Below are 27238 nucleotides of genomic sequence, written 5' to 3'. Positions count from 1 at the left end.
GACATCACACCTTTCCTTTTGCTCTCTCTGTGCACGAATTGTACACCTTTGAACACCGGTAATTCTTTTTTTGGGTGCATGTGTTTTTGTCAGAAATCCTGCTGCCTTTCCTAAGGCCCTTGGCTTCTCATGTAAAGTCGCACACTTTTACAAGGCCTTTTAGAAGTAAAGGTAGCATTTCACTGAACATGCCGAAAGATAATAGGAGGTCAGAATATGAGATGGGGTAGGAAAGCCCAAATGGTGTCGTTTACACTTTTTTCGGGCCCTTGAGTGTGTAAATTATACTAATATAGTGACCGTGGGTAATACATCATTAATTTGCATGTTGCACAGTACTTTTGAGATGTATATTAGTTTGGAGAGGCCGGGGAAGTGCTGCAATGATGATTGACCTGAACGCGTCTTCTGAGTAAAGTGTGTTCTTTGGTTCTTTATGACTTTCGATTCTTACCTATTTATGAATGCTTGCTTTTCTCCCAGGTCGTAGGAGGCCTAGATATCCACAAAAAGATGGTCGTAGATGTGTGACTCTGTAGGGCACCACCCAACACTTTTGCTTTCTTCTCCATCTCTGAAGATCTGCTCAAGACGTCCAGCAATGCTCTCTGTGTATTTAAATGGAAGTATTTTTCTCTGTGAAGCCACATTTTCCAACATGAGCCTCATGAAGCCAACTAAGTGTTATTGAACTTTTATTCTCTCAATAACTCAGTGTAGCACTTTAAAGTCTGAAGGACAGCAAAGATGGAAAGAGCATATCAGTGTGGTGGAGAAAGGGAAGGGGTTGGCTTTTTAATTTATTTTTCTTCATCTTTTATAACAAGGAAATATCTATCTATATATATATATGTGTGTGTGTATTTATATATAGATATATATGTAGCTTTCTATATGTAGTAGCTAGGTGGGCTTTAATTTAATATACTTGATTCAGAAACAAAACTAGAGTACAAAGTGCCAAGCAGAATATTAACAGTTCAATATATGGATATACATCCTTACTTTTATTTCACACAGTTTTATATATATAGTAGAAGAATGTAAAATTTTAACTGGGTGTTAGGTCAACTCTTTTCCTTTTCCTGTGACTGTTCAGATGTTTCTATATATTGACTGGCTGACAAAGCATTGCTTCTTATTAATTCACCTTAATTACGTTTTTTGTAACACAGGAGACTAAGTTTATTTATACCTGTTAATATATTACCAGGGACTGTGTCTCTTTGCTAAGTAACTTAGTACAGTTCTACTTAATATGAGAATATAGTTTAATGCTACTGCCAAGAACTAGCCCTCGTGTGCATACAGTAACTGCAGGCTGCTCTGATGGCCGCTAGATTTTCTCACGTAGGAACTGGGAGCAGTTACAGCTGTCCTGAAGTGAAGGCAAATCTGCTGTTCTGGATTCATTTTAGATAGAGCTGCTCAAGGTGTTAGATGCATTCGTGGTTTTCTCTTGTGCTTAGCTGAATGAAATTAGGATTGACGTAACTGTGCAGGATTCCCATCCACGTATTTTATACAGTACTTAGATTATCAAACATTCTTGCCATTTAAATTCTGTTGTTCCAACCACAATAGTTTCCCCTCTGCATTTAAAGAATACTACAGGTAGCATAAATAACTGGTAATATTTTATATATATATATGTATATAGGATTCATATGGGGGAAAATCTTGTTAACCTATGCCATAGAGGAGGAAAACTTCACACTGTCTAAATTTATACCTCTTGCGGTTCTCCAGTCCTTTGCCTGGAGAATTTTTTTCTTTTCTAGATTTGTCCATATCATGATTTGTAATGGATGGTAACTTGATACATTTGTGTGATATAAAAGTAGCGAGCCATGTTTTACAACTTTATATCATCCCTTCCCTTTTCTGCAATGGTACTATTGGCTGGAAGAAAAACATTTGCTAGATTTTTTAGGACAGTACATCTTTCCTGTATAGTAGTTTTTTCTATTAAAAAAAAAATTGTTTTATAATCAGCAGTGGAAAGTGCAGGTTGTCTGAACCTACTTCAATCGAGCACCTGTCTGCCATAGCTGTTCCTTCAACTGAGTGCTGCACATCATGGGCTCTGTCTGTGAGAGAGAAATCCAGGTGCTTGGTGTCCTTGCATGACATGAAGTTTTGCATGTAGATCGATTTGAAATGTTCCTCTTGTTTACATAATTTGCATAATTTAAAAGATAATGTTGCCAAACTTTGGTAAATGTTAATGTTCAAAACAAAAATCTCCACTACATGTAACTTTTCTTCCTCTGGATCAGTACGTGGCTTATAATCCCAGCCAGTGGTGGTATCTGTTCCAGTGTCAACTGCCATGTGCTCTGCTTCAAGGGGGAACGAGTCTTTTGTGAATTTTTTGTACATAAGTATTTGTTACAAACATTTTAGCAAATGCTTTCGATTTCTCTTACTTGCTTGTGCATATCTTGGCTGGCATTATAGAAATTAGTGCTAATGTTATTTCCTTAGGGGGATTGGAAGGGGAGGGATGAGGTTTGGTTTGGTTTTTTTTTTAGTTTGTGTGGGGAAAAATGATTTACGTTGAATGTTTAGTTTTTCCTCTGCATGCTACATCATATGTTGTGGGAACTATAAGAATCTTCATACTATATGAATACAAAATAAAATATTTGAACCTTGGCTGGGGTGCTTCAGTACTTACCTAGACCTTTCCCATTGAACTGTGAGCAGCCCTGCACCCTGCTCTGAAGAAAACTTGCTGTTCACAGGTTTTGTCCCGATTATAAAGAATTATTGAAAAACTGTACAGGGGGCAGTGAGTCCCCTGAATACTTCCAGGCTTCATTTCAGTGTTTCAAGACCACTTTGGTATTTTTTTATTAAAGCCGCCATATCTGGTTCTCTTTGCTACATGTCCAAATTGGATAAAATACCTTGTTTAAATCCTACTATGTTCAGAATGATTGTGTTAAGTGGAGGTGGTTGCAAAAAAACAACAAAAACCCCCTAATGTTAATGTAGGTGGGGAATGAAAGGCAGCTGCTTTCTCAAGGAAAGGTCTGAGACCTCTGCTGGTGAAAACAATCCTCCCTGGAGCAGGTACGTCCCTTCACAGAAGCTGTTTGCTGTTGCTCTTTGCGTTGCAGTTGTTTGCACCTTCTGTGGCCTGCCCTCTCCCTTTACTGCTTTTGGTGGGTGTCAGTATGCACACCTGCTGTATGGTAAAGATCAGATTACTTTTGTGTGTCCTTCTCTTTCAAGTTAACAGAGATAAATGACAGAAGCAACCAGTGAACAGAAAATATGCTGAGCAGGTCAGTGCAGGGTTTTGCCCTGAGCTGCACAACATGTGCACACTCTGCCCTAGCAAGCTCAGACTCCTGAGAGCTGTATGTTCAACTCACCAAGCCTTAGATCTTGGGCAACTGAAGGTTTGAATTAATTTGGCTATAAGAATCATCCCGTACTACAGAGTACTTGCATTTTTGATAATCTCATTTCAGTTTTTACTTTTGTTCACAAACCTAAACTGTTTTTGTGAAACACTTGGGTGAGGGGAAAAAAAGGGCCCACCTTTAAGTCAAATGAGGACTGTAGCTGGGCCCCAGCATCTCTCCCCCTCCTCTGGTGCATGCGTGGAACATTTTAGAGAGGAGACAGAGCAGTGGGGAGTTGTCTGTGCTCTGGTACACTGGCCAGTTTTCATCTGGAGACTCTTGGCATCACTAGCCTGCCTTTACAGATCATTTGTGAGAATAAACACAGTTCATGGAGGTACAGATTCTAGGATTAAGTTTGAATACACAATTTCCCTCCTCTTGCCCTTTCTGTGTGATACATTGTCCCTCAGCAGCAGAGACTCCTTGGGCAGCCTGCTCTTGAACTTTGCATTCCTTTTCCTAGGAAGATACTGACCCATGATGGGTGGCTATGAACACTTAACTGTGCTGGTTCCTTTAGGCTCAAACTCAAAGGCTTTCCAAAGTTCTCACAGCAGTCTCTTTAATACTTTGACGTTCAGAAAATCAGTAATGAAACATGTTTTTGTTTGAGGATTTTAGATAAAATCAGGTACCCCTACTTCTGATACAGACACAACTGATTTACCATAACTTTTAATGACTATACAGAAATAGTAAGTCTTTTCAAATGGGACATGCTGTCTGATTGTGCATTTCAATTTCAAAACAGTCCTGGTTTTCTTCTGGGCTTCCAAATCAAGCAAGTCTTGAGTGCTTGTGTAGCTCCAGAAACCACAACTCCCAGCCCCAGTCCTGCAGCTCAGAATCGTTCAGCTGCTCTGCTGGCCACTGCCCGAATATTGCCATAAACTTTTGAGGGAGGACTTCCTGCAGAAGAAAGCACAAAGTCAGTCAAGCAAACGAGGTAATGTGTGTCACAAACAGGTGTTTTGCGCTTGTGTCTGTGGTAAAAGCAGAGAACTAAGCCCATGGTCAAGGTTAGCCGCCTTGTCTATTGCTGCAAGAGCAGAGTAAAACTTCTGTCAGCTTTCTATAGACGGTGCATTTAAAGAGCTGCTCAGGGAACACTGCAGCTAAATCTAAACCAGGAAGTCTGCCTTCTGCACCACAGAGAAGGTTTTGGAGCCAGAAATTGAGCCCTGGGCTCCCTGCTTCTTCCTGAAACCCTTCTCTTAAGGGCAACAAGTCCCAGCAAGCTACCTGCTCTGAATGCAGCTGTGGATGCACCAGGGAAGAAGGTAAGACCCACAGAAAGCAGTTTCTGAGACTGCGATATCTATTTATATGTAATGGAGAAGATTAGATAACAGGACTTACCTAAAATTAAATTGCAGATTGCTGTTCGTGCCATTTTAATGTTCTGAAAAGATCCCAAAATATGAATTTTCCTGTAAAAAGCAAAATAGCTTTAGTTAATGGAAAAAAAAACCTGCTCTGTGATTACATAGTTAACAGAGCATCTAAGTTGGAGGTGAGAGATAAACATGGGTTTTCAGATGTGTGCCAGTTCCTTTTCCACAGTTGTAATTAGAAACCCCCAATGCTCAAAATCAGAAAACCTGCAACACAGAACCTATATATATAGTTTGCATATTTAAGTGTAGCAGCTTTAGGAAGAAAACATTGTTGCAGGGTTGGTGGGTTCCACTTTGATTATTCGTAAAAAGGAATTCTTACGCTGTGTAGAATCACTCAATTCTAGCTGTGCTGGTGACGTTCTCACAGTCAAATAAATAACAGTTAGTGCTCATTAAAAATAACAATTAAAAATTTATTTTACTACTGCTTTACCACAGTTTAAAAAAATTCAAGTTATCCTTGTTCCTGGAAGGAAGACATGTATTAATTTAGGGACTGTGCCCTGCCTAGAAGGAAGTCAATACTTACGCATCAGCAAGAACTATTCGCGTCCTGGTTACATTTTCTATAGTGAATTTTGTTTTTCCGCCTTTCCCTGCTATTCTCCCGATTGCTCTTGACAGATGATCTCCTTTCAAAGGTTTGACTAAAATGAGAATTACATACTTGGTAAAACAGTGGTGGTGTGTATCTCTAATGATTCCTTGTTCAAGTGACTGGAAACAACTCATTAAGTGATATGAAAGCAACTTTACTATAGGTGAAATGTATGTATCTATGTTCACGTATGTGACTAGAAGCGAATATAGATCTAGTGGTACATGACCATAGGCATCAGAGACATTCTCATACAGAAGGCACTTTCTTCATTACTGAGCAATTAAGACTGAGGAAAGAGAGCCAGAAAGCACACAGTTAACACCAGGAGAAATTAAATAGATCAAGTTTAGATGCTGTTTTCCATGGAGCCTATTCCAAGAAGTCCCACTAATACACAAAATATTCCTGCTCTCTACTTCTCCTTGCTGTCAGCATATGAGGAGGAACAAAGCCCCTTCCAGTTTAGAAATCTAGTGGATGTATTCCCCCAAACACTCCATGTCACCTTTAAGTTTAAAATGACATTTATGCTGTGACAAGAAAAATCCAATCAACCTGACAAAGATTACATGCTTTTAAGGATGAAGGTTGGGGGGGGGGGTGTTGTTGGGACATCTTACAAAAATGACAATCCTTTCAAGCCACCTGTACCTAAACAATAATTCTATGTATTGGCAGGAAGGTTTTCCTGATCCCTGGGGATAAGTGACAGGTGGGGTGGGGTGGGGGGGAAACTCAAACCAAACAATGCATTTGTGGATGGTACATATGACTACTTGAACACTGCAGCAGAAAGTACTTACCATCTGTAACTTCAAACGATTCTAGAAAGAGATCATCTAATCTGATGAGAGCAAGAGCATCCTAAAATATGAAGAGATTTGTATCAGTATGAGTGTTACAGTACCACAACAGCTTCTGGTTTTTTTTTTTTTTACACCTATAAACAGATGCCATCAGTAGTATTTCCCCACTTATATCAAACAATGCTCACCTAAAGTTAGATCAGCTATCTTTTTTCAATAGCAATATAAGTATTTATTTCTGTGTCAAGAACCCTACACATGCTTAGATGCCCCCCACATTCACCGCAGACCCACCTATACTAGTGAAGTCGCAACAAGTCTGCAACAACACGCAGCCTGCACAGTTCTGCAAAGTTTCTGTGGTCTCCAGGGAAAGTTTGAGTTTTGAACAGATGGATGGTTGTTGACTGGGACTAAAGCAAACATCCTCTGTTTCATAATTTTAATTATGTGCTGTTTGAAGATTACTTTTTTTTAATCCTGCATTAGCTTAAGAAACTAGACTTCCAGTCACAATTTCAAACAGATTTATTTCTAGAAAACCACCTAAGGGGTTTTTTTTATCATTTTTTGTTACTGTAATTTGCAGAGAGGCCAAAAACTTCATACAAATAAAATCTGAGCAGTCTCGCAGTGGAGCTGTTGTGAGACTCACCTCTACTTGAAACCCAAGTACAAATGCTTTCACAAAATCAGCTGCTTTTGTTAGAGCACTCAGATCCTTTGTCTCTTGACAAGTCTGCAAGACAAGAAGTTACATTTGCAAATTAAGACCGTGCAAGTAGGGTCAGGGCTTGAAAAATCTAAGAGATGAGGCTAGCCCTGAAGAAGCCACATTTAGGTAATGCTTCTATATTGTGTTTTACTGAAAGACCCAACTAATACACTTTGTGCTTTCTTACAATGTAGATCCTCAATGACAAGAATGCACCAACTACCCCAGTCTGTGTTTGGAGGGGGAGGGGAAAAAGAGAAACTGCTGAAAGTCCCCACCACCAGTGACCAAAAACAACCTTTTTTTATGAAAACCAACAAAAAAACCCCACCCAGACTAGACTGCAACACACAACAGCGGGGTACTTGTATACTTTGTTTTTTCCCTGCCAGGAGAGGCCACAGGCTTTGCTGACAGGGCCATTCTTTCAGCTCGTGTTCTAAAACTGGGCCAAAGTATCCCTCTACTGCCAGTGGGAAAGTCTGTGTGCATCTGCACTTACAGAGCCTAACAGGGACACCTTGGAAAAAAGCAGTCTTTGAAGCTGTAAGAAAAGCAAAGCAGGAAACAATACTTAAGGAAGATGATTAGGTTGATATCTAGAATACATCAAAGGTATTCTGAAGTGTCATTTACAGCTTCCATGCCGTGTCAAAGAAATGACAAACTAATTTCAAAGTTTTTGATTGTTTTATATGCATGATAGATACGGGCAAAATTCAACCACCTTGATCAAGTACAGAACTACCCAATTTTCAACCAGACATCATCCAGTGTCAAAAAGCAGTGTTAAAAGTCCTGGGTTTTTCACCTGCAGAGTCATTCAGTGGAACTGCAAGAGTTCCTGCTCTGCCCTACTTTCTCCTTCAAGTTATTTCTAGGAAATGTAAGTAAGGGACAGTTCCGTCACCTATCCTCTTAGTTGCTACCATCGAACTTGTGGTCAGATTTCAAGGTTAGGAAGCAAAATTACTGTTGGTGTCTCTATTTTCACATGAGAAGATCTCATACATCAACACTGCTAATACAGTAACTCATATGTCAAAGGCATAGCGTGAGCTTCGGATATACATTTAAAAACAGCTACTCTGAATATTCCTGAGAAGGAACAAGAATGAAGAATGAGCATTTACAAGATTTAGAATTATGCGTTGTTATCTGTACCCTATGCTATTTCAGGGCAATCCATTAAAGAAAAATCACAAGCAATTAAACTACAGGTCCTTCTACCACAGACACAAGACAGTGGAATCAGTGGCCCCCTGAAAAAAACCCCACTGTTAGCTCAAAATTGTCACGTAAGTATTTAGTAGCCTTAAATATCTGGAAAGCATTGCATTCCAAAATCACATCTAACACACAGACTAAGATTCTTCATTAATTCTTGAGTACATAGTTTTCTCCTATAATTGAGCCCTCTCCCCAGTTTACACTGGCCCCTTTCAGAGGAGATTAACACTTTAAAATTTTACTTGCCTTAACTACTTGTTTCTAAGCAATAACCGACAGATTTTATTCTGATCCCCGGTGAGGGTTTTCTGCTTAGATGAAACTACAGTTTCCAGTTTTCCAAGCATGATCCAGGATTTAGAACGCTTCCCTCGTCTTTAACACACGGAACAAGCATACTTAGAGGAGAGGCACTGCGTTCAGGGTATTAGCTGGGAAATCTTTACCTTGATTTCAACGTTTCTTGTTTTCAAGTTAAACCTGATCTGAAGTTGCAAGTGCTCCACGACAGGCGTGAATATTTTCATCCAGTTCTCTTTTAACGGAGTGTACCTGTTGGCCGGCACCGGGACCTTCCTAATTTCGCCTTTGCCAACCTAGAGGGGAAGAGAAGGTGGTGAACCAAGGGGAGGCCGAGAACCGAACGCCGTTCCCGGGGCCAGAAGGCTGCTCAGCCTCCCGCGGCAGCCCCGGCCCTGCACGCCCGGGCCCTCCCGGGGCCAGGCCGGTATCTCCCCGCCCGGCGCCCCCGCGTACCCCGAGCGCCTCAGCGGCCACCGGCGGGAAGGCCGGCCTCTTGCTGGGCCGCGGCTCCGACGTGTCCATGGCAGCCCCCGCCGGCGGCTGCTCCTCCCCGCCCGCGGCCGCCCGCCGCTTCCGCCGGCTCCGCTTGGACAAGACGCTGGTGAAGCCGCCCTCGCCCGCCGCCGTCTCGGCCTCCATGGCGGCGGCCGGAGAAGCCCTCAGAAGGGCTCGCGCCCCAACTGCCGCCCCGCTCCTTCCGCGCGCGCCCACGTGCCTCCTCAGCAGCCGCCGCCGGAAGGGGCCCAAGCGCCACTTCCGCCCCGCCCGCCCGCTTCCTGCGGTGCCCGCGGCGGTGCCGGAGCGGGGCCGTCAGGCGGCGGCGGGATGTCGGCGGCGGCGGCGGGGCTGGAGCGGCCGCAGCTGGTGGCGCACGTGCAGCAGGCGCTGAACTACACCCTGTTCGACTGCAAGTGGGTGCCCCGCAGCGCGCGCCTCCTCTGCCTGGGCAGCGCCGCGCGCGGCACCGGCATCCTCCAGCTCTACGAGCTGCAGGGCGGGCGGCTGGCGCTGCTGCGGGAGGTGAGCGCCGGGGCGGGCCGCAGGCGTGCTGTGGGGACGCGGGGAGCGGCGGGAGGTGCCTCGGCCCAGGCGTTATTCACCTCCCGTCCCCGGGGACTGAGGGCTGCTAGGCACTGCCGCGGCGGGGGCAACCTGAGGCAACGCCGGCCCTCATCCCGCTCGGCAAGGGAGACCCGGGCGCTTGTCCGAAGCCAGCGGGACTCGCTAGCGGGGAAAAAAGTGAGAAGAAAAGGACGGTATCGTGCATGGTTTGCGTCTTAAATTTGCTAATCCCGCAACTTGTGTCGCTCCGTTTACCCACAGGAGCCTGGCATGCGTGCGTTGGTTTGTTGTCATGGTTTGCGTTACGGGGAACGCGGGAGGCTCTGGGCTCTGGCTGCGCTTGGGTTTTGGGGTTGGGTTTTTTGGGTTTTTTTTTTAACCTCCAATTGACCTTTGAGGATTTGCAGATTTTCAGAGGTAACACCGCCTCAGGTGCATAAAGACCCCCAGGGCCACCCGCGAATAAAGTTTCTCAGCTGAGGCAGTTCCGTGGGGACGGGCACTGAGCGTACGTGACACTTGCTGCGGGTTAACAGCAGGAACGGCTTCCTCGTCCTTGTCCCGGCGTACCGGCACGGCTCTGGGAAGAGCTGGGATTCTCTCTGCCTTACATTTGCAAATCAGTAGAGACAGCAGCCTCTCTGAGGTGCGAGGTTTAAGACCATTAAAGTCTCGGCATTGCTGTGCGCAAAGAAATGAACACAAAGTGTAATTTGCCTTTGATAGCATCTTGATTGTATTTTACACCAAATATCCTCTGTACGTTTCACTGAAATCTGCCACTCCTCGGACTCTCAAGAAATTGCTGTTGCAGCATGTGGTTGTGTTGCTTTTCTCCATTTGCTGACACAGAATGTATCCTCTTTTAAAAGATTGAAAAAGCTAAACCTATAAAATGTGGAACTTTTGGTGCTACATCTCTGCAGCAAAGATACTTAGCTACAGGAGATTTTGGTGGAAGCCTTAACATATGGTAAGCACCGATACTCTTTCGAAGCTTTTTCATTTGATGTTGTATATGTCTGAACTGATGTTTCTGTATGGCTTTTGTATAAAATTCTCTCTGTGATTGGGACCTAATCATAAGCTTTGCTGGCTACTCCACTGGGACATGTCTGTTTTGTAAAAACGATGTGAATTCTGCACATCCATTTAATTCAGTGCTGTTTCACTTGCGTCTTCTGTGTGCAGCTACAAAAACCCGTTAAAGTTTTTCTATGTCCTCTTCTGAAAAGAGGCTTTTGAACAGATGCACAAATACAAATAGAATCATAGAATCGTTTAGGTTGAAAAAGACCTTTAACGTCATCAAGTCCAACCGTTATATAAATAAATGACCATCTTATTTATAAGAGGTAGTGTTCAACCTAAATTTGATGTCTAGGGTAAATACATATTTTTAATCTTGAAGTTTCAAATGGGGGGGGGGGGGTTTAGGTCCCTAAACAATTCGTGTAATTAATTTGTGTAGGTAAACTTATTATCAAATAAGGTTATAGGATCAAAAGGTTGTAAAAAACATTATTATTATTATTACTATTATTGTTATTGTTATTATCCTTGCCAAGGAACTATTGGTTCTATTTTGTTGGACTACCAAGAATGACAGGGATTAGTCCCTGGTTGAAAGGGGATACAAAACTTCAAGCAGTAGTCAGAGCTAGCTGGGGATGGATGAAAAACGTTGTCGTATACACTTACTGAAAGTAGAGCAAATTGGAGCATTCTGATCCATAACGTGATTCATTTTGAGCCCAAGATAAAAACTGGTTCTTAAGGGTTGCTGTGGTGAATCCCACAACTGCCTTTACGAACAGGGAAGTCCAGAACAGAGCAAAAACTTTCAGACCAGCCTAAAGCAATAGCCAAGAAAGAATCAAAGACTCGTGGTTCTTACTGGTGATATCCGTATTTTGTTCCCACTGTTAATCTGAGCTTAGATAAGTTGTGCTCAAGCTTCCTCTCATTTTTATATGAATCCTGAGTGTCAAGGAAAATGCCATGTTATCTGTTCTTTTCTTTCTTGCCTAGGAATTTAGAAGCTCCTGAAATACCAGTGTATTCTGTGAAAGGTCATAAGGAAATCATAAACAGTATAGATGGTGTAGGTGGCTTAGGAATTGGGGAAGGTGCACCAGAAATTGTGACTGGCAGTCGAGATGGTGAGTTAGTGAACTCCAAAAGTATTTTCAGTTATTCTGAGAAAGTAGTCTGCAAGCTTTGATGGCAGGTTGCAGTCTGCCATCTGAACTAGTTACAAATCTGTTGCAACTAGTTCTTCCTACGCTGTCTTTTGAATCTTGCTTGGGACAAATTTTCTCTAATTCTTTTAGAAGCTGTAGATGAGCAAAAGATACTGTTGTCACTGAGCATGCGACAGAAGAAATACAAAGCAGAATAAATGCAAAATATCAGCTAAAGAAAACACCCTTAACAAATACTTTTCCTTTATTTCTGTTTTATTTTTTTCTATCTGCTAAACACAGTCTGGTTTTCTGGAATTGAAAGAGGTGCTCCTGTGTTTTGAATGATCAGGCTGAAAAGCAAAGGCCTTCCCTGGGAATAGGAACGCAACGTGACAGCGTCTCCATATTACAAAATCCATTGTCCTTCTTTCACAGGAACTGTGAAGGTATGGGACCCAAGACAGAAAGATACTCCAGTTGCTAATATGGAACCCGTACAGGGGGAGAGCAAAAGAGACTGCTGGACAGTAGCATTTGGTAACTTATCAGATTATAACCATTCTTCCCTCTAATATGACTGCTTTGACGATTATCGAGGTATTTCAGGATGTTATGGAATAATTTATTTTGTACGACCGATCAGTAGCAGGTTTTGCTTCTTAACATTGTAAAATTTATGTGTTTTTAATGCGTTTTTCAAGAGAAGCCAGTTCTGTGATGGCTGGGTTTTGGACTTGTTCTCTTATCACCTTTGGTCAATCACTTCACAGATAAGCTACGCAAGCTTTATTTCTACGGCTAGGAATGTAAAAGCAGTATATCCAGCTGCGTTGCAGCTATCAAGCCTTAAGGCATTCATTTAAGAGAAGATCCTTGAAGCTAAGAGCTAATTAAAGACAACAGAGATGCTTGATGTGTGCTCTGCATTTTTCCTTTGGAGAGAACAAGCTGCTTGTGTTCTAGACAAGCTGGTATTTCTGGATCAGCTCCATTTTTTGCCTCCAGAGTCAGGGAGTGAGTTTTACAAACTGCTAATAAGTGCATGGATTATAATAATAAAATTGATGGTAATGAGAGGACATTTCCTGGCAAGTAGGTGCAACTATAATGCTTATTGCTACTGATATCTTTGTATTCTGCTTTGATGAATGGATAAGAAAGTGGTCTTGTATTTTCTTTAATTTTCTTTTGAGTTACTGAAGCTTGAGCCAAGGCCAGGTGCATCTTGAACTCCATGTCCTGGGCTAACTTCTTTCAGACACTGATGTGCTTCCTTGATCCTGTCAGCTGAGAGTTTTTGAAGGCAGGCTTCTGCATCTGCCTGGTGACGGCCATGGTAATGCCCAGGGCCTCCCTACGAGTGCACCTGCAGAAAAGTCATCTTGTCCAACTAACGTTTCATGCTTGAGAGGCTGGTTAAGGAACTGCTGAACCGCTTTCCACCCCAGTGCCATGGTGTTGTCTGGGGAGCATGATTTATAGCAGATGAAGACTTAGAGAAGGAATCCACTTGTATAGGTTTACAAGAACAGAGTGTAGTACTTGTACTGCCTAAACCACGCAGACTCTGGCAGGGGGGAAATTTTGTTCATATTTTTAGAAGAAACAAAATACCAGTTTTGAAGCTGTATTTTCAGTACCTTTCGGGTTTGAAAACCAGCCTGTTCATTAAATCTTAATATACCAATAGTAATCTATTTCTGGCATAAATGTAAGTTGAAATTGCAGGCTTAGGAGGTCTGAAATTTACAGACTAAAGAGGGTTACGGTATTCTGACTGATTCTTCCTCTGCGTCCAGGCAATGCTTACAATCAAGAGGAGCGTGTTGTATGTGCTGGATATGACAATGGGGACATTAAATTGTTTGACTTAAAAACCATGTCACTACGATGGGAGACCAACATTAAGAATGGGGTAAGGAAACCATAACAGTATTTTTCATTCCAGCTGCTTTGCAGGATGGAAAAATTAAATGGCCTCTGTCTAACTGAAATCTACACAGAAGACGTTTCTGCTGAGATTGTACCAAGGAATCGTTTTCCTGAAGTTCAGCAAATTGTACCCCTCAAGTTCTTGGTCTGGGTAGCATGAAATATTTTACCAGGAAACCGTCACAGTGGATTCGTTTTTACCTTATCTTGTTATTTCCAAGTTGGTGCTGTTGTCATTGTAAAAAATAACCAATGATGAATATGTATTTACAAATCACAGCCTCCCCATTCTTTTAGGAGTTGCTAAATGTCAAAGCTGAACATATTTGTTTCAATATTTCCAGGTTTGCAGTGTGGAGTTTGACAGAAAAGATGTAAATATGAACAAGCTAGTGGCCACATCGCTTGAGGGAAAATTTCATGTTTTCGATATGAGAACTCAGCATCCAACCAAAGGTTTTGCTTCTGTTTCAGAGAAGGTACGGGGAGACAGAATTTTTTACTAAGACATGAACTTTTTGAATATGTGCTGTCAATGTACTGCAGGTCTAAAACTATTGTCTTTGATAGGTAATCGATGCCCAGGTGACTGGGGCACAAGCTGTGTGGTAGTGTGTGGCCCCAGTTGCAGGCAGTGAAAGGGCTCCTGTGTGTCCTGCCGCCAGTGCTCACCTGGTTTTCATCCCTTTTATAACCTGGTATTTCGGCTTCTTTGGGTCCTGTTGCACCTCTGTGTACTTAGCTGTGCCCCTAGTATGGGAGGCATGTTTATTGGAGGCTGTATTAAATTGTGATGAGTATGCACAGTCGAATCTTAAATATATCCCAAAACAAAGTGAGCCTTCTGCAGAGACTTTTCATCCTGCAGTCACCAGACCTCGTATGAGACATAGAAATCATTACTTCAGAACCAAACATTTCTGGATTGGGATATTGAGAGTGAGTGAAAGGATATATAGGAGAGACTTAGTGGCCTGGAGGCTGTTAAATACAGAGAACTCTTACAACATTTTTTCTTCCCTCTGTGACCACTGCATTGATTAATCTAAGTTCTTTATAAAGCATTATTATTATTGTTGTTGTTACTATATTTTAGTGATCAAAATCTGATAATTAGAGAAAAGGAACTTTTGTGGTGAAGTTCTCCAGGACAACCTAAATTCGAAAAAGCTGTTTCAACCTAATATCTTTTAAATTAGTATTTTTCCATACCACCATTCAAAGCAGATAAGATGTTGGAAGTACTTTGGTTAGTTAACACAAAAGTATTTACTGAATTAGTGTTTGTAATAATCAAAATGTGAAAATGGAATTTCTTGGACGTTTACAGACAGGCATTAAGTCAGAGTATGTGTGTTGGGGTTTTTCCCGTAAGTGATTTCTGTTGCTCTGTGATCGTGCTGTGCCCTGGCTGAGATTTACATTTGCAGATTGCTAGTTGTGTTTGCACAGTGTTTGTAGTATATTCCCTTCCAGTAACGATTTTAAGAGATGTCAGACAGGGAAATTAACCTTGTCGTGGGTGACTGTGTCACCTAACAGCCTGGGAATCTTGTAGTTCTGGAGCAGCCCCAAAAGATGTGCTTATGCAGCCACTCTGCTTCTCTTGAACCCTGCTCATATGGCCAGTCCTGAAGAAGCTGAAGTACTACTGAGTGGTAGCTTTGGCAGGGTCCTGCCTTACCCCTGCAGAAGAACGGTGTGAGATCTGGCCGCTCCTGTGGCAGTGCGTCACAAGGCCGGAGGAAGGGAAGGTACCTCAGAACAGACGTCCCAATATGCACCACGAGAAGGCAGGGTTCTCTTCATACAAGCGATTGCTGTTTTAAGATTCCGCGTCCTTTCTTGTGAAGCCCATCTGTAACTGACTTCAGTACAATGCTGGGTTTTTTTATTAGGCGCAAAAATCTACCATATGGCAGGTTCGGCACCTACCACAGAACAGAGATGTATTTATGACGAGTGGAGGAGCTGGGAGCCTTCATCTCTGGAAATAGTAAGTGATCACTCTCCAGCCTGCAACAGGGGGAATAAGAAACCAACCATTCAGTGTTTTAAGAAAGAATCTTCCTGAAAATGATGAGTGGGAATCCTGCTTCCAACCTCAGAATATCTAGTTAAAATTACTGCTTACAAATGCAGTAGAAAGGGTGATTTCAGGATTCCAGCTCAAGTACTAACACTGAATTAATCCCTAAAAGAATGTGACAACAGCAGAGGTGAATTTCGCCTTTGTTGCTTTTCTTAACATTATCAACATCTAATTATATCCTTGGTTAACAAGGTGATAAATGGGAGAAAACGGATTTCTTAAAATTCTCATATGGTAGCAGTTGTATCTGAGAAGAATATTGAAAGCGTAGACTTTTAATGATTCTTAAATTTACATCTTCTTACATTACATGGCAAAATAATTTAATCATCCTAAATGTAGTGAAGTAGGTGCATTAAGTTTCAGAGGGATAGCTGAGATGAAATTTGCTTGCCTGTGGCAAAAGCCAAACGGTTAAAAAACGAAGGGGAATAGGAGAGAGGTGTCAGGATTCAAAACTTCCTGCCTTACTTTTTCTTTCATGGAATATTTACTAAGTATGCAGTATGGATATAGCTGGATATGATTATTCATGATTTTTAAGACATTTATTTGCCTTATCTTGAGAACAGAGGAAATCTTTCTCCTGTGTCCTTTTTAAAATAAAAAGGATAATGTGTTTTTATTAGTAAAATTATAAGTGCATGTTTTACTTTTCTTCTTGCCAGTGAGTACCCAGCTCAGCGCTCGAAGAAGGATTCTGAAGGGGCGGAGATGGGGGTGGCAGGCTCAGTCAGCCTCCTGCAGAATGTGACTCTGTCAACACAGCCAATTTCTAGCCTAGACTGGAGCCCTGACAAAAAGGGACTGTGTGTTTGTGGTGCCTTTGACCAAACTGTGAGGGTACTGATAGTTACCAAGCTTAACAAAGTTTGACAGGAAAACTAGAATTTCTGATGAGAAAGCAATATAGTTTGCAATCTGTAAATATGGAAGGGAGAGTCCTCCTGTTTCTAATTTAATTTCTCCCTTATTAAAACTGGATTAAAGAAATAGAAACCAGATCTTTCTATTGAAAGTTCAGATACATGCAGTTGGACTTGTTGGACTGTGCTGTGCTGCGATGAGTTGGAAGTTGCCTCGGCACAAAACTTTTACCTTCTAGAAATGTGAATTTACATTTAAAATAAAATGTGCCTTTGTATTAACACAACCTGTAATTTCAGAAGTTGCTTTAAATTGTTTGTGTTCAGTTTAATTGCAGTGCATATCTGTTCACACTTGTTAAATGGTTTGGCTTTTTTATATATAGTATTGTCCATATGCATTCATGCAGTGGAAACTGCTATGTACTCCCTCACAGAAACTCTTCGTGTTATTGGTTAGATTAATCAGAATGTTTATTAATGTGATTCGTTAATATGCTATAGAAACTCTAATGAATACTGAAATATTCAGGTTTAATGGAGTAAGCTTTTTATTGAAGATCGTATTGAAATTAAACTATTGAGTAAAATGCACTGTTTTATTATTTTAGTTTGGTTTTGTAACAACTTTTTATGTTCTGTTAGTTTTATATCTGTTTGTAATCTGGTGTTCTCCAAATAAAATTATATGGAGTGTTGTCTTAATATGAACAAAGTATGTTATTCAAACATCCAGAGATTTAGAGAAAGAATGTACTTGTATAGGTTTACAAGAACAGTGTGCAGTACTTAGATAGAACTTACTCATGTTGCAGCAAAAGTTACTAAAACTTACCTCCATTGTGAAAAACTTTATAAGGTAGCCAAAGTACTTTTTTTAACAGATTCAGTATTTCTTCAAAACCTGATGTGACAGAGTAGCCTTGTTACTGTAGTTTCACCTGAACTTCTCTTTGTAATTCCCCTTATCTCCAGTGTGTTTCTTTTGTGATTTTACCTGTGTGCTGCTGCCAGTTTTTAGCAGGCACATCCAGTTACTGTCCTCTGTGGATGTACGGTGGGGGCTTTCTTAATTTCAGTAAGCTCTAGTGATTTCATTTGTCATTTCTTTGGTATTCACTTTCAGCTGACTTGTATGTGCATATGCAAATTACAGCTAAAAGCATTCAACTAATTCTGAAACCAGATTATCATGGGAAAATGTTGGCTTTGTCAAGGTTAACTACAAAAAAAAGCCATTGTGTGGCCATTTGCAAAGATCTGTTTTCTCAGGCTTCAGACTGAGGAATTGGTATCTGACAAACTCAGGTGCATCCCCTGCACTGTATCAAGCCTGGCCTTCCAGGGACTGCTCCTGAAAACTAGAGGCTGCTCTGGAGAGAGACAGAGAGGCAGGCAGGCACTGGGGTCTTCTGTCTGTACTGGTCCTGCCACCAACTGGCTTCCAAGCAAGATGCAGGAGGAAGAGGAAACAGCCAAATACTGATGGTTAAGGTAGGGAAAGTGGCAAGTGGGGGAAGCAGTGTGGAAGCCAGGGACTACTGAAAGTAGAAGGGGTGACTGTTGGAGAAGTGAGGAGCTGTAGCAGAAGGGTGACACTAAGGCTGGGATCAGGTAGTGAGAGATTGCAAACCTGTAGACATTGCACCATGGGATGTCCTCAGGCTGCTGGGGCATAGCTCCAGAACCTTTACCAAAGCTATCTTCAGTTTGCTGGGGACCAATGAGTTCTCTACTGCAGCAAGTCACATGCTATGGGGTTAGGTCTAAAAGGTCTGAATGTGCTGAGACATCCAAACTGGATCTTGGCTATACTTCTATGCTACTACTGTGTTACAGTTATTTGTAATAAATTACAGTGTCTCACCAGCTTCCCGGAATGTAGAAACATTGCTCCTCCAAATAACAGCTTGTGTCAGAAAAATTATATTGGGATAGCTAAATCACAAACTTAAAAGGAAAATGGAATGCAAATTTGCCTGTGTATTGTCAATCAGCTCTGGTTTGGAGAGCACGAGGTGACAAGCTCTGGACTGAGAGACTTCAGACTTTCTCTCTCAGATATCTAAGATTCCAGCTAAATACAAGTGGGATAAATTTGTCCCTATTAACTCCTGGGTATCTTAATTCATTAAACCAGCTGAGGAAAAAGAGAGTAGGCACCTGTGGGTAGAAGAGGCTCACAGGCTATTAAACCTTGTGGAATAGAGAAATCATTAATGCCTGTGTAGCAGAGACAGGCCAGCAGGAAAATTGCAATAGACCATTACCCCAACATGTCTGTGAAAGTCTGTGGTTTTAGTAGGTTACTAATACTCGGCTCTAGCCTGCCCTCAGTTTTAGCCTCTTTTATCTCAGGTTTAGCAATGGCAGGGATGAAAACACAGTAGTAACAAACCAGGAGGTACCTGAAACTGTAACAAAAGCTTACTTCAAGAAAAGCCGCCCTTGTTTGACCAGTGGGAATCCATCCCCCTCTGAAGGAGACATCTTGCTCAGTGGCTTGGCACTGGGAAGGTGCCCCAGTATGGCCAGAACCATGGGGATGCCCTGGTGAGGCAGGTTCCCAGTGCTGTGGGCCGGCACCAAAGCTGCTAAGGCTGAGCCCAGAATTTCAAGATCCTTGAGCAAGGGCTAATGAGGTCTGTCTGTCTGACTTTGGTGCAGGTGTACAAGCAGGTTTCACTTTGGCTTGGCAAGCAAATGGCAGGTTGTATAGCATGCTAGATGTACACAGGTCTGAGCGTGCTCTTTCCAGGGATGTAGCCCATAGATTTGGTGGAAGGCAAAGACTTTTGAGATCCAGCTGTCTTCCTTAAGACTTCTTGATGGTTTGCTTTCAAGTGTAATATTTAGTGTATATATATATTTTTTTTGACACAATCCCATCTGCTTGTGTGCATAGTATAATGCTGAGAGTATATTCCGAAATTATTTTTAACGTTCCCCTTAGGGTGCATCCCAGCAGGATGGAATAGGGGGATCTACTGCTCTGCAATCTTGGCTGCAGCTTGCTTTGAAAAGCTGGGGGGGTGGAGTTCAAAGAATCAATTCAAGTGTTTTCAGTCTAAAAGCCACTGTTCAAAGATGGCCTCCATTAGCTTTGTGCTGTAAATAAAATATACTCACTGGGAGGTATGCTAGGCAGAGAAATTTGTGGAAATATGGCTTCCCTCTTTAATAGTAACTCTAAGTGAAGCACAGAATAAGGGAAGAAAAAGCTCTCGGTATAGGTGCCAGCGAGGGAAAACAAAGTTCTCGGAGTGCGTGACTGGGCTCTTGGTGGTATTTTTATTACGTACTTGGACTGCAGCAAAAATGTCCCTTCTTTATACAAACAACTCCAGGGAAAGCGCCTAGTGAGCCTACATGATGGTGATACAAATTAGAGAAAGAACTAGTAACACTTCTTAAAGCTCCATGGGCCTCCAAAAGTGAAACGTGTGTTACCTCTGGGTACTTCATTTTGAGATTAATTTTATGTGTTGTTTTGAAAATCAAGGAATGTATTTACCTCACGAGTAGCTGTTTTCATGAAAATACATGAGAGTTTGCATGGCAAGAGTTTGCAAAAGGCTAAGAGAGCTGGAGGGAAGCACAGATGAATGGTAGTGATGTCCTTGTTCAGGGAAAAAGGTAAGTGGCTGTATCTGTGTACCTAGAAAATGAAAGGTTGTTACTGGCTGGAGAGAAGAGCTGTTGCTAGTGCTTGTACTATGCTGTATCTCCTCAGCAGATTGGATTTCTGCTTCTCCCAGGCTAAACAAGAAACTTAAGCAGCCCAAAAGCTGCCTGTGGCAGCCTAGCCTGCTCTATTTATGGTCCTTCCCCTTCTTGCTGAAGCCTGGCACCTTGCCTCTGCAGCCTGGAGGCTGAAGAACTAAAGCGTGTTCTAAATAAAATCATCATGCAGAGATGAAATGCACAGGGCTAAATCCTGTCTGACGCAGCACCAAGGCGCGCTCTGGAAAACCCCTGCCTCGCCTAGGACCAGGGAATGGAATGTGCTACCGAGTTTGATGGCTGAGGGACCACATTTAACAGGTATAGCTGCTTGGCAGCTGTCACTTGTTTCCTGTGCAAACCATCCCTGTATGCTCATGGAAGAGAAAAACCTGTTTATGGGCATGACTGCAGCCAGAGTATAGGTATGTGTTACACAGTTTTTTGGTTGGTTTTTTTTTTTTTTCACTAGGTGTTGCCCAAATCCCCACCTATCACAAATCAGGGGTTTTTTCTTTCGCATCAATATAGTTTGACTTTCACCACTTTACAGGTCCTTGGAAATTACAGCTGTCCAAGATTTCTGTGCAGGTAGCCTGTATTTGGCTTACAGTATATAGCTTTCATTACCCAAAAAAAAAAAAGGCAAATTATAACTCTGTATGGAAAGCCACAATACAGTGCACTGTCAAATGAAAGGTCACCTATTGTCTCTGATTTCCAAAATTCAGCTGTGATATAGAATGTATTCAAAACCAGAATCATTAACAGAAGAGCCATGACAGAAGACTGGACTGAGGAAAAAGTTAAGTAGCATGCCAGCATTTGAGAATTTACCCAATGAAGTTAGAATGGCACATGTGTGAACTGTATTAGTTTATAATTACTTATTGCTTGTGCCATGCAAGATAGAAACTCTAACTGTGAACTTCAGTGCAGAGTTGAAGCAGGGAATAAATGGCAAACCTGTGAGGTGCACAACATATACTAATATTTGGAAATGCACGTGCCCTTGCCTCTTCACAACCACTAATGCTGTCAGGGACATCACGGGATGGATGGTGCATGGAAGGAAGACAGGGCATTGTGTGGAAAAAAGGCATCTGTCCTCCAGTGATAACTTCAGACACAGCAGATACAGCTTGCCAATAGAATTCAGCTCATTTAAATTATTGTCATGAAGTATATTCAATAGCAAATAGGTATTGTTTGGCTAAGCTGACTGATTTATAAGTAAGAAGCTACTAACTTGTGGCCTGGATATTCATCACTGTAATAAAGTTGTCTAACTGTAAAGTTGGTATCGACAAACTGCCAGGAAGTATGTTGATTAACTATGTTTTGGGTTTTTTCCCCAATTATTAAGCCTGCGCATTCTTGCTCCTGATGTTGTTACTGCTGTATTTTCAGTAACAGGCACTCTGAACAGAACAACTGTCCACTCTTAAAGAATCTCCAGATCACAGTCCATATGTCTGGAGTGTATTTAAAGCCTTTGTGCACATAAGATATTTTGTAGTAGCAAACATAGCAAATGCAAGTCCCAGTACTTCGGGCAAGGGCAGCTGCTAACTCAGGCAGGAGCTGAGAGCTGAATCCTTTTGTGTGCAGCGTAAAGCACAGCTATGGGACTGCCTGCAGCAGCACAGAGGAAAGACCAGACAGGATTTCTGTGGAACTTGGCCAGAGCTATTTGGTGACTTGGTGATGTGGCCAGTTCTAGCCTTGGCCATACAAGGTTTCCATTCCTTGCTGGCCTTTTTGGGAGGACCTGCTTCTCACTGCACAGCCTGCCCTTGCAGTTGCACAGCATTGTCCGCAGAAGACACTGGCTTTTTGCTCCTGCTCTCTTCATCTTTTGTCTTTTGTTTAAGATTTCTGAGACAGAGACAATCTTCTTATGAGTATTTCCAGTCTGGAGCACTGTGAGGCTCTGGTTTCTTGGCAGTGCTGCAGCAACAATGAAAAATAACAATACAAGGTAGGTGCAGCTAATGAAATCTGTTCAGTTGCATCCCATGCTAAACCTTTCATTTTCTGAGTCATCAATCTTCCTGCAGAGATGACAGAATCTATCCTTCATGTTTCTTGCTGGCATAGCTCGACCAAGCAGTACTTTGCAGCATGTTCAGCAGATGTGGGGGACAGACCCTTCCTGCTGCCTTGCAGAAGTGTGCAGTGGCACAGGCACGTGGCATCTTCATATCTGGCAGTGTTTTCCCTTCCTTACATTCACGTTCCCTTCCTCCCACATCTTGTGGTTGCAGAGTGTATGAGAAACATAAGAGCAGCCACACTGGGTTAGACCAAAGAGCATTCCAGTCCTGTACCCTGGCTCTTCAGGGGCCATGTGCAGATAAATAAATGTAAAAAGCCCCTTTAAAATGACAACTGCAATTTGGGTCCTAAGTTTAATTTACTCCTAAAGTTGTCCCAGGCTTCCTGCTAAAATGAAGCTGGAGTATGAAATATATTATTCTATTAAATTTATGCACAGAAGCTAACAAGTGAGAACGGTGGAATGCTAATGCATTTAGAAATAAACCTCAATTTCTAATACAATTTACTTCCACAATGTTAGTGAGAAAGACAGCTATAAAAAATTACAGCTTCACATACTAATTGGAAGAAATGCAATCTTAGAACAATATCAGAACAAATACTCTATACATGGTAGATAGCTTTCAATTTATTTCTACAGTTTCCACGTATAAATGCATATAACCTAATAGATACATCTACATTCAGAGAATAAAGCTTTGTATGTAAAGTAACCAGATATGGTACCCAGCACTTCACCACATCCTGTCATTTAATCTAGCTGGCATGAACACAAGCTCTTTTGATCTGTACTAACTATCTTTATCTCAGTGTAGATCTCATCCTCCCTATCTGTTATGTTAAAAAAGCTTTAATCACGGGCTTTAAGCTAGTCTTATTGAATTATTTTTCCTCCCTAAAACAAAGCTACATCAAGCTCAGTTTCCTTCTTTCCATGTACTTTTACATCTGTATTTTGATTAGAAATGTTATGTTTTGAAAAGGGAAAAGAGTCTGTGTTTAGTAGGCTTAAAGTCATCCTAATTTAATTTGAGTGCAGAAAAAAAGACATTTCCAGAGCATTTTAACTGAAAGGTGAGTCTAAGTTCACCTGGGCTTGGGCTCCCACATATGCTGTTCCCAAGTCCAGCAAACTGTAACAAAACACGGAAATTTTTTGGAAGTTTTATAGCTCCTGAAGATGTGAGACATCTGTGGGTTAATCTCAAGACTATCCCCCTTCTTACCCTATCTAGTGGCTGGTGCACAAACCAGGCAGCCAGCTGTCTTGGGCTCTCTTCCTGGACTCACCATCCGCCTTGCAGTAAATCACTGCAAACTCTCTATTCCTACCCTGCCTCCCCACTCCCTGCATATATCTGGTCTCTGTAGAATACAGGCAGACACATAAGTTACCATAAATATGCCACTGAGCCAGCCAGCTGCCTCTAACTGTCCTTTTGCAAGTATTTGTCTTTTGATATGCCAGAAGAAACATCAGGTACTCACCCTTCTTCCACTGAATGGCAAGTGCAACGTAGGCAGGCAGGTACTGGTGAGCAGATGGATATTCACGCTTCAGTTTACTCCTGCTACACCCTCTTCTGGTACTTGCTGGTCTGCCCACACATCAGATTGCAAATTCATTAGAATAGATTGCAAGGAAACAGGCCTCTCAATCACAAAATGCCTATCCCAGAAATGCCCAATGCAGCTGAGGCCCTTCAGACACAAGCGAACTATGCATACTAACACCTCCCAAACTGGTCTGCTTGCTCCGACCTGGGATTTTAAAAGGTGCCATATCATACTCTGCTTTTTAATTACTTTGGCCATAACTTGACTTTAAAAATGCTGAACCAGGAACTGTTGTGAAATGGTCTGCAGCTCAGGTTACCCAGGTGCAGACTGAGGGAATAGAATGAAGCTGTGACAGGGGAGGGTTAGGTTGGATATCAGGAAAAGGTTCTTCACTGAGAAGGTGGTCAGGCACTAGAACAGGCTCCCCAGGGAAGTGGTCACAGCACCGAGCTTGACTGAGTTCAAGAAGTGTCTGGATAACGCTCTCAGTCATATGCTCTGATTTGGCTGGTCCTGTGTGGAGCCAGGAGTTGGGCTCAATGATTCTTATGGGTCCCTCCCAACTCAGGATATTCTATGATTTTATGATTCTATGATGTTGCACAAGTTTAGACAAACATGTTTTAAACTGAAGCTACAGACTGGCCAGAGGTAACACAAAATTTGTCAGTTTAGTTTTAACATAGCGTAGCTGCATTCTCACTGATTTAATCTCATTTAAATCTGCATAGGTTTAGCGTTTTCAACATGGCTGCTGAATGCCTAGAGGTTTAAGACAGAGACTGACTGAATAAAAGGGAATGTTCTCTGTGTGTGGATGTACTGACTTTCCAGTAATTGCTAGAAAGGTCTTATGGTGGGCACCTGATAAAAATGTCTACTTAGAAAGGCTGAATTATTTAATGAAGTATCTCTGCTGCTCTCATAATGACTCACATTAAAAGGCCAAAGAGTATTTAGTGTCAGAAGAAGCTGAACTTCCAGACAAAGCAATTCTATTGCTTTATGTTCTCCCTTAGGATGACCATAGATGGCTGTTACAACCACCTTTCGGTTTTGGTCTGGTTTTAGTGTCTGTATTTTTATCCTGCCGATGATATATTAACCCTTGTGTTACAAGTAGCTTCTAACATCCTTCTTTGTACTCACACCAGATTCACAGCAGAAGAATCTAGGCTATTTTTTAATTTATCTTGTCTTCCATATGAGCATCTCCAAAAGCTTTTTCAGTGGCATTGTTTCAGGGAGTTGGAGTTGCCAGCTGGTCTGTATGTCAGGCTGTGGTGCTTTGTGTGACCCAGGCTGTAAGCATAGCATTTCCAGTGAGGTCAAGACTACAAGATTTGGCCTCCATGTCTGCTCTGCAAAGGACATTGACTCTGCAGGAGTCAATATATAGTATGTACAATGAACAAGATACATCATCATAAATGAGTAATTATGTTAAAGATGCCTGTCACTTTGACTACTTTGGAGAAAATATTCAGGATTGTTTTCTGCTGTTTTGAGAATGATAGAGAAAAATCAATAATAATTCATAGGCCTCTGAAATGAAATGCCTTCCATTAAGTACCGGATGGCAGTATAGCTTTTCTTGGATAGATTTTTGTATAGAAATTCATATATGAGATCATAATATATTTTCAGAGTGGAACCAGCATAAAACAATTTAATTGTTCCAACAATTGCAACAATCCCATGGCAGAGGCGTTGGAACTAGATGATCTTTGAGGCCCCTTCCAACCCAAACCATTTTATGATTCTATGTATCAGCTGTACGTCAATCAGATTTTGGCTGGGATAAATGTAAATCCTTCACTCCTTGCTCTCTGCTCTTGAAATTGAACAAGCAACAGAGCCATTTTAAGCAGAAAATGAATGCTTGTATACCTAGTAAACCTCTAAGTGAACTGCCTCAAGAAATTCCAAGACCTACGGCACCCAGTATAGGAATTCCAGTTAGCTGAACAAAAGTATAAATCTGCAGTAGTTTGGAGCCAGTAGCAAATCTGTAACAAACGTAAACCACTAGAAGGAGACAGAGAGCCACACTGTATGATCATGAAATACTCTGACTCCAACCTGTAGTGCATTAATGCTGTATGTGGGGTTACAATCTTTTACAGAGTTGGCTGAATCTGAACATCGATCAGCATGTGCTGCATTTTCCTTTGATCTTGTAATTGAAACAAAATATTTGGTTTAGGAAATAAGACTCTGGCAGAAACTTCCTACCTAATGTTTGGTAAATCAGCCTATCACTCAAGCTACCCCTCTGTATTTCCCAACCTGTGGCATGTGACTACTGAGGTAAGAATGAACTAAACACATGTCAAGTGTTCTGAGGTCCTTGTAGACATCTGGTGCACTGGAAGTGCAAAATATTATTTTATTTAGGCGTACAGGTCTTGCTATTTCTCCGCTACCCTTCAGACTGTTGCATTTCTGATTTTTTTTTAAAAAGATCTCTATTAAATTCCATTTTACCTACAGTGAATAATTCTGTAGTTCTACAAGTAAAAATGAACAAGATATAAAATAATTAAGACTGTGTTTTTTTAAAGTAAGACATGGTTATAAAAAATTCAGTGAAACATTGTATTATTACACTAAAACATTAGCAGACAGTAGGGATACCATTCCCTACCCCAGTGGTTCCACTATCTGTATGTGTGTCCCACATACAGCTGAAAGGCTCTTAAAGAATCACTGTGTTTGCTGCTTTCATAAATACTCTGTTATAAAAAACCCATTTGTATTGCTTTTGCTGCCATTTTTGGTTGAAACTGAAAACCTAAACCTCTAAATGTCCTGGAGGAAAAGGAGATGACAAGATGTAAACAAGTAACTACTCCATCTGAAGATCTTTAGATATGCTTTCAACTGGGAGTAGGGAGACTGACTCTCATTTGCAGTTCATACTGATTTAATTAGAATAGACATATTATAGCACTTAGATGTAAACCAACTTACTAAAAGGAAGCTCAGTTTTGCAATACTTTAAATTACATTGAAGGCACAGAGAAATGTACTGAAGCTAGATAAGACCCCAAACGTCTAGTCCTGTTCCCCTTGTGAATCCACTCTTCCACTTTCCCCAGCCTTGACTCTGTCCTTCTTCAGACTGGACCTGTTTCCCTCTAGAAACCCTGACGCTGAGTAAGCAAGCTCAGCACATTCCCTTCAGGCAACCAGCCATGACATAATCAGCCACATACACTCCTGCGTAACCTATAGTGGAGAACAGGCCCTCTTCAACCGCACTGAAGGATTCCAGTGATC

The 27238-nt window shown here is 41.7% G+C and overlaps 3 protein-coding genes and 1 long non-coding RNA gene across 5 annotated transcripts in view; 2 read left to right on the top strand and 2 right to left on the bottom strand.

The window, feature by feature from the left end:
• PPP3R1 (protein phosphatase 3 regulatory subunit B, alpha) overlaps positions 1–2658 on the top strand; it is a 40524-nt gene extending 37866 nt beyond the window's left edge. Inside the window, exon 6 of the mRNA XM_075749751.1 lies at positions 484–2658. Within this exon, the coding sequence (XP_075605866.1) occupies positions 484–531 (48 nt within the window). The 3' untranslated portion in view covers positions 532–2658. The remainder of the gene's footprint in view (positions 1–483) is intronic.
• Positions 2659–3964: 1306 nt separating this feature from the next.
• Positions 3965–9113, bottom strand: PNO1 (partner of NOB1 homolog). The gene is made up of 7 exons (XM_075749749.1): positions 8928–9113; positions 8618–8767; positions 6882–6965; positions 6224–6284; positions 5349–5466; positions 4779–4849; positions 3965–4328 (listed from the first exon to the last, which is right to left on the bottom strand). The coding sequence occupies exons 1-7, from the start codon at positions 9111–9113 to the stop codon at positions 4261–4263; spliced, it is 738 nt and encodes a 245-aa protein (XP_075605864.1). The 3' UTR covers positions 3965–4260.
• A 140-nt stretch (positions 9114–9253) lies between these two features.
• Positions 9254–17327, top strand: DNAAF10 (dynein axonemal assembly factor 10). Its single transcript, XM_075749737.1, has 8 exons — positions 9254–9494; positions 10409–10509; positions 11568–11698; positions 12158–12259; positions 13522–13637; positions 13999–14133; positions 15553–15650; positions 16415–17327. Exons 1-8 carry the CDS (start codon positions 9300–9302, stop codon positions 16620–16622), a joined length of 1086 nt encoding a protein of 361 aa, XP_075605852.1. The 5' UTR covers positions 9254–9299; the 3' UTR covers positions 16623–17327.
• LOC142601166 (uncharacterized) overlaps positions 9784–27238 on the bottom strand; it is an 18247-nt gene continuing 792 nt past the window's right edge. The window contains exons 2-3 of one of the 2 annotated variants that reach the window (XR_012834799.1): positions 23885–23994; positions 9784–10217 (exon numbers count right to left, since the gene is read on the bottom strand). This is a non-coding gene — a long non-coding RNA (uncharacterized LOC142601166). Of the gene's footprint in view, positions 10218–11974; positions 15671–23884; positions 23995–27238 lie in introns of those variants that run through there. The other variant, XR_012834798.1, reaches the window with a different exon arrangement.

The sequence above is a fragment of the Balearica regulorum genome, chromosome 3 (assembly GCF_011004875.1).
Source record: "Balearica regulorum gibbericeps isolate bBalReg1 chromosome 3, bBalReg1.pri, whole genome shotgun sequence".
Taxonomy (NCBI): Eukaryota; Metazoa; Chordata; class Aves; order Gruiformes; family Gruidae; genus Balearica; species Balearica regulorum.
The sequence above is the reverse complement of the archived record's forward strand: the minus strand, read 5'-3'. Positions and strand labels throughout refer to the sequence as shown.